The sequence below is a fragment of the Saccoglossus kowalevskii genome, unplaced genomic scaffold (genome assembly GCF_978046115.1).
Source record: "Saccoglossus kowalevskii unplaced genomic scaffold, keSacKowa6.1 SCAFFOLD_230, whole genome shotgun sequence".
NCBI classification, from domain to species: Eukaryota; Metazoa; Hemichordata; class Enteropneusta; family Harrimaniidae; genus Saccoglossus; species Saccoglossus kowalevskii.
This window is the reverse complement of record NW_028188698.1, coordinates 1,400-8,877: the sequence shown is the minus strand read 5'-3', so window position 1 is coordinate 8,877 and position 7,478 is coordinate 1,400. Positions and strand designations below refer to the sequence as shown.

The window sequence follows — 7,478 nt, the reverse complement described above, 5'->3', positions numbered from 1 at the left end:
ATGTATCAACTTTTTTCATGAACAACTACATCAGTGTGAAAACGGAAACGGTCCAAGTAAAAAGGGTTGGAATAGGATGGCTGACGATCATGCAGCAACGGTGGAGGGCACAGTGGGCGTACTTCGGTTACATCTGAACTAATCAATCAGTGAAGCCACAGTAATCTCAGACTACATTATGTCGAGTTCATATTTTATGTTATCACACAATGTTAATAAATGTGTGTATCATGTGTATTTAAGTATTATGCCTTTTTATTTAATCATATCACAACTGTTTTATATTCATACCTATTACTGTCAGTGTTGCACAATTATTTTCCATTTGTGTCGTCCCTGCTGTAGTAATTCCACAAAAATAACATCCTTTATCATTGATATCAACACTAGGTATATTTAGATCATAGTGGTTTGGTTCAGTCCTATCCACGTACCATCCTAAATGCTTTGCTTCATTGTAACCATTGGCATAGAACCATGTTGATGAGGTTAATGACATAATACTATCAGCATCATCAACTACAGACCACTTTCCACTTTCACCACTGTTAAAGTTTGTAAGCACACATTCCAGAGTGGCATCTTCTCCATTTAAAATGCCTACATTTGTTGGTCCAATAACATCTAGACAGCAAGCTTCAAAATAACGAATGATAAGTCATGAAATACAAATACGTTACGTTATTAAAAACACCCATACACAATTAAACCGCTTGTCATCTCTCATCTTCTAATACGACGAGCTGATTGAAGGAACACCGGTCGCGTGGAATGATTAATCCCATTTACAAACCCACCCATCCCCTGAAAAACACACAAACCATATTCTCCTCTATTCGCGTCTGTACGTATGCCAGGCCATGGAAAAACCGAGTTAGATGCAGCATTTGCAACAAATTTGGATTTTTAAATGCAAAATGATGACATGAACGATTTTTAGCCCTTGAAAGAGAAGCAACGTCACAACAGTTATAAATACGCCTGTCGCTGTGTTGGCTGTTGGTTGTTGGCTCACCCGCTTCAAGTTGTCCGAATATAACGCCTCGTTAATTACTACTTAATGCTAAGCGGTGTTGTTTGAAATAACGCTATTTTACAGAGTGGGTTGCGTGGAACGAATTGTCGTATGTTTTAAAATTACGTCAATTAGTCGCGTGAATCAGGACCAGAATCCCAGGGCCGATCTGCCGTTCACAAAAAACACTCCTGGAGATTATTGTGCTACAGTAACTCATGAGTAGACATCATCTTCATAAAAAAAGATCATAACATTTTCCCTGAAAATTACATGGTCATCAAGTATTGGAATACACTACATAGTAATATAGAATTTTGTTTAAAAATTGTAATATAAGTGATGATATAGAAAACATTCCCTGTAGACACAATCAGGATAGAACAAACTCCCAGACAGTACATCGCATGGAGACAATGGCATTTAATGTGAGCGTACCATAATCCGTTAATTGTTAAACCACCTATTTTTAGCTGTATATTATATATTATGATTTATAAAGCAACAATAGGACTATTTGTATTTTAAAATAAAGATTGAAATTGGTGACCTTTTAGATCTACTGTGAAATACTTTATTTTCGCGAATATACCTTTTTCCTGTATGTCACATTCAACTCGTCAGAAATCAGTAAAAAAAATCCATGCAAAACACTCAAAAACACTTTTCAGCAAACAATAATTCCAGCTAAAATAAAGTATTTCACAGTACATCAACGTTCATCGTCGACCCTGTTCTATTCACGGTAATGTGTTGGCAGTAACTTAAAAATTACATTATCTAAACACATGTTTTCTGAGATAATGTCCGCCGGGATCTTGCTCTGCCGGAATCCAGTAAATCTCAAATTTAGGTTAACCTCAAAACACATTTCGTGCTCGTAGAGGAGCTATTTTGCTTCGCATGAATTGTAAAGTTCAACTGGATTTGAGATCGGCGAGGGCGCAATAACAGAAGTAATATTATTATTAGTCACTGCGGATTCGTATGTAATAAATTATTATATGTCGCTATAATAGCATATTTATGTAATGTACAGTTACAGTCGCTAGTTAAGCACTTCGTCACAATCGAATCATTGAGTATTAGTTCAAACAATACCATTGTAAAACAAAAAATATATAGTTGACGATACATTAGTAAATTATAAACGGATTAGTTAGAAATATATTTCTATAGTCTTTAGACCTGGCCACCTAAGCAGGTTTATATGAAAAGTGAATGATTTCTACCATGTCAAGCCAGTAGTGCAGCAGTTCAAGCTGCGTGATTTCCGCTTAATAAGTTGAACGTAAAACAACGACAAACTCAGAGTTGCCCGTCAATTTACGTTGAAAATATACAACGGGCAACGTAGTATATCAGTTCTTTAAGTTCAGCGTAAAACGACAGCAAATTTGGGAATTTCCGCTGTTTACATTGGGCGTATCAAACGCGCAATTTCTACATTTACGTCGTTTCAGTTTCGAAGGTTACGCGAAGGAAATTCGAACGTTTACGCACCCAAATATAAACAACGGATTTACTGCAAAACACGTTGCTAATCCGGCAAGCGGCTACGACGGAAATTCGAATTTTCATGCAGTGGTGGTAATTGTTCTAATCATAGGTTGTTGTTATTGTTTTTGTACGGTTAAATATACCTTAATGTGTTTGCAAGGTGTGTCAAAAACGTATATATTATAATAATATGAAACATGTATAATGTCAGAAAGATATGCTGGTCAATTGAGATTGCTTTAGAATGGTTCACTTCCACCGCGTGTAACATTGACGAAGCATTCTTCTTGTTCAAATATCGGTAACAAAACACAGATCGAGTCACAACCTGAATATGGTTATATAATACAATTTATGAATTTCACATTACCTTGTTTTACCGCAGACAGTAGGCACAGAAAAACGACGATTGCGTTAACAACGGGCATTGTTGGGAAAACTAGTTTCCGGGTGCGAATCATCACGTGATTACAACAAAGGTCAAACTCGCGCTAGGCTCAATACTAAATTTTCTGTGACGACTGAATTGAATATTAATCGAAAACATCATTGATCTGTAAAACAAAATCACGTCTGTTTTATTGGTATTATACTTTCTTTATATACATATTTTTTGAATAACCTACTTCACAATAACATTTAAATCATACTGCGCCCTCAACTGTTTATAACACAGAATTTAAATTATAACATTGAAATTTACACACAAAAAATACAGAATTTGTTTCTGGGTTTGAAACAGTATTTACAGTATCAAATATTGATTTTTATACTAAATAGTTATTACTTGCTATGTCTGAGAGACGACAGTATAATATTAGAATATGGAATGGCCTTTATGTACCACTGGTATATCATACGTGGTAGAAAAATATAAAGAATATGTAGGGCAAATAAATTTAAGTTAATTTATCAATTTTACTCAGTTTTAACAACATAAAGATGGTGAAGGTGTTTTTCAACTGTCGACAGTACATGATTTATATTAGAAAGTGCACTTTCGATCATAAACATGCGTCCCTAACTCGCTAACATAGTTAACATAACGGTATGTGGGGTTAAGATTCGATATGGCTAAACAGTCTGGAGACAACAACTGGGCTGATCATCATCACTTTACTGCTACATCTAGTACAAGGCTAATGAGAGTCACTTAAATAGCCCAAATTCAGGCGGGAAAGTTTTATGTTACCAGAATGCGATTGGTAGATAAAATCTTATCATGATAGGACAGTTATGATAACAAGGATTTACATGATAGGCCGAAATTAACTGTCTGCGATTGGATAACTGTTTCTGTTCAGAATCCGAAAGTACCATTAAGCACGAAAATAGTTTCCGACATGGTCAGAGTAGCACACACAGCCACCCGTCTCCGGTCCTGTTCAGCATATGTCAGCATACGATAAACGACTTTCTTATTCTATCCTAATTTATGAATAAAAAAAACAAAACATTTTCCTCATATAGCCCCATACTGAATTGCCTGACTAAAACTTCTGTCTGAACAGATTTTGTCTATAAATGACCCACTTTTCACCGGGTATTGTCTACAAACGATATCTCAAAAATACAAATGCAAAAAAGCAATAATTCATAATTGCATGTTCAATGTCCCCGGTGTACTTGTACAAGTGGGACATACTCAAAAGGATTTAATTATATAAAAACAGATATTTCTCTTTTAAATAATTTATTATTTGAAATAAAGTATCAGGTACCCATGTTAATATCATTGCACTGTGAATCTTAGGAGTACTTTCATTTTTTTCATTAAAACACACCGTTTTAATGAAAAGCACGCTATTGCAATTAAATCATGTTTATTATATTATAAAACAAGTGTATTTTCTATCAAAACAGTTGTGTTATATAATTGTTAGAAAAGTGCTTTTGGGAGTTAATAAAACACTTTTGATGAAAATCAGCACATTGTAATCACACACAAAAATACAACTTTTCGAAATATAACACTGACTCACTGAGTGTTTTACGGGGACATTAATATGTCATTAAGAATGTTTATTGAAAAAAAACAGCTATCTAAGATGTATTAACTTTATACAAGCAGTTTAAACATAATTGAGTGAAACGTATGGGGATTATGGTGTATATGCCATATGATTACTGTACAATAATGCAAAGTGCTTGATCATGCTTAAATGGAATGTGTCTCTGTTAGAATCGCTTGTCAATATTCAGTTCATGTTTTGCGTAAAAGCACTTTTCAAAATGAGTCTCTAGTAAAATCACTTTTAAACGTGTTGTAATAATAAGCACTGTTTATCAATGAAATACTCAATTCGATATTATCGAAATTCCATATATAAATTATTAGTACGTGTTATGTGTTACTTGTCACAATGCCAGTGTTATTGAATATACAATAGAAAGTAATTCCACCATTCTCATCTCAAGCTAGGCTGACACTTGCATGATTCTGTGGCACGCATTGACACGACTCGAGGAACAAAATTTAGTGACCGGGTCGTGAACTATACGCAAACTGTGGGACGATATGTGCCAGTGCCAGTGTGTGCCACGACTGCCATGAACTGCCATGAATAGTGTAAAATTGACTGGTCGTGACTACTATGACGCCATGTTGAAGACTGATGTTATTTATTCAAGACTTATCAATGACGTAATATAGATTAACAAATGACCATCGGTACAAGCATGAACACATGCATTACACCTTCCCTTCTGTGCTTGTTTTTTTTTCATTACAGTAGTAGTACAGTTTTGTTTAGAAATGATTTCCATTCAGTTCTTAGTGTCAACATAGTTATCAAAATCGTTTCACAAAACATTATTAAATAACAAAACTATAAACAATATTTAAGTAACAATATACAAAACTGTAATCATATCAACATTTTGACGGCATCAAATATCGAACAACACAACTCAAATCAACTGGTACCATTTCTACAAATCTAGCTTACGAGGTGGTTTGCTGAGTCTACCGATCTAGTGAAAACTTGTTTAGTTTCCGTTGTGTTAGCGATAGGTTAGGATTCAACTCTGAATTATCATAGTTATCAGGCTATTTTGTGTCATGAACATTTTCATTCATATTTGTGCTAAAAGAATTCTCAACATGAATATAAGGTTTGCTTTGATCACTCATATTATTGTCACTAGAGTTAATATCAATGCGCGTATTCTGATCACGTGAAGTAGTTGGTGTAGCTTCGCGGGTGTTGAATGCATAGCGACGGTTACGTCTGAATAATTTGCCCTCAGGGGTTTCTATTATGTAACAGCGTGGTACATTTTGACATTTATTCTGGATTTTACCGTACTTCCATTCTCCCTTCAATGTACAGAATCTCACATTATGGCCTGGCTAGAATGCATGTTTAGTTGTACTTGCACGCATATCGTAATAATACTTCTGAGTCATCTGGCGTTGTCTGAGCTTTGCATGTGCATTTTCAACGGCTTTTGGTTTGAGCAACTCTTCAGTGACAGGCAGTTTTGATGCTAATCTACGACTTTGCAGTAGTTGTGCTGGCGATTTATTTACTGTGTCTACTGAAGTGTTTCGGAAGTTGAGTAGTAGTCGGTTTGACATTTCTATCTGTCCAATACTAAACCAAGAAATGTTGTTTCCTATGAAGTTTTTTTATTGATTTACATTCATATGGAACCAAAGAACAATTTCTGCTTGGTTTCCAAAATTGCAACATTGGGCAACTCTGCTAATTTGCATAATCCAAGATGGCCATCAAACGTCATCTGGAAAATCCAACTTTTGACCCATTTGTCCTAGAATAATGTGCAATACCTCTTTTTAATGGTTTTTTTTGTGTATACAATTTATTCCTGGTGTTATTTTGCTGGTTAATCTCATGTGTGAAAGCCCAGGGCGAAGCTTAGATTAGAATACAAAATAAAAATAACAAATTTATCAACACTCATAATTAACTTTATTCATGTTTTCTTTCTGTGAAATCTGTAATTACATGACACAAAAATGGTATTCATAATAAGTGTAAAATAATACAATAAGTAGATATTCTTAATCTTTTATATCTGAAATTAAATATCTGTATGTTCCCACTCATTATCAGGGTCAGAAAGACTACTCTCCAAATCTTCCTGTTCCGCATCATCATCAAAATCTTCCTCAGCATCCTGGTCTACATTATCCTGAAAAGTCTCCACAGCATCCTCCATGTCCTCGCCCACTTCGTCTGTAACTTCAACATCTCGTCTGTTCGTGTATGGATTGCAGCAGCCATATTAACCAGAGCAATTACAGTATGACGTGCACGAAAGATGTTCTTTGTGGTAGCCACATGCCTCAGTGATACATTTTTTACCTTGTGCTTTGCATTGACACCGAATCACATCAATTAGTTCTGGCGGTACTGGGTCACCCTTAGCACTGACAGAAACTGGGGTACTATCCTGGATCTCCCATCCAAATTTTGTGATATCAGATGACGCAACAGGTGAAACTTGATCGTCTGCTGCTTTCCACAACATCACTTGTAAATGAGCCCTTAAAACATGCTGCAAGAGGTTGGGTGTTGTTGGAGGAAGGGCCATCACTTTAGGATATTTCTTCTTTTTGGTGAACAATGTAAAGCGGGCAGATTCCATCGTAGTTCCTGGCAGCTGGCCATAAAGAGCCAGAAGGAAGGGTTTTACTGCCTCTAGCAAATCATCATCTGTGGCAGCCACCTCACCCAGCACATCAGCTAAACCTGGGAAGTTCCCTGCTAGCAAAGTTTTCAGTGCACCAATCTTGCCTTTGACATACAGATATGAGGTCGTGTCGCACCCACTGATAGCATGCATTCCCAGGAGTTGCAGACATTTTGGGCCTAGGTTAGCACAGGTTGCATTAATATTCGGGACTGTTCCATCCCAACGCTCTATCTGTACTTTGCACTGTAGGTCCATTCGATACAACCAATACATTAACAGAACAAACACATCAGTGTCATCA

The 7,478-nt window shown here is 35.9% G+C and overlaps 1 protein-coding gene across 1 annotated transcript; it reads right to left on the bottom strand.

Annotated features, from left to right (window-relative positions):
• Nucleotides 1–268: 268 nt before the first annotated feature.
• On the bottom strand, nt 269–2,959 carry LOC146725376 (uncharacterized). The gene is made up of 2 exons (XM_085496372.1): nt 2,886–2,959; nt 269–636 (listed from the first exon to the last, which is right to left on the bottom strand). Exons 1-2 carry the CDS (start codon nt 2,941–2,943, stop codon nt 269–271), a joined length of 426 nt encoding a protein of 141 aa, XP_085352498.1. The 5' UTR covers nt 2,944–2,959.
• Nucleotides 2,960–7,478: the final 4,519 nt, after the last annotated feature.

Excerpts from the sequence above, each read along its gene's own strand:
- LOC146725376 (XM_085496372.1), bottom strand. The coding sequence starts at position 2,943 with ATGCCCGTTGTTAACGCAATCGTCGTTTTTCTGTGCCTACTGTCTGCG. Across the intron at positions 637-2,885 it reads ACTGTCTGCGGTAAAACAAG|CTTGCTGTCTAGATGTTATT; the intron begins GTAATGTGAAAT and ends GTTATTTTGAAG.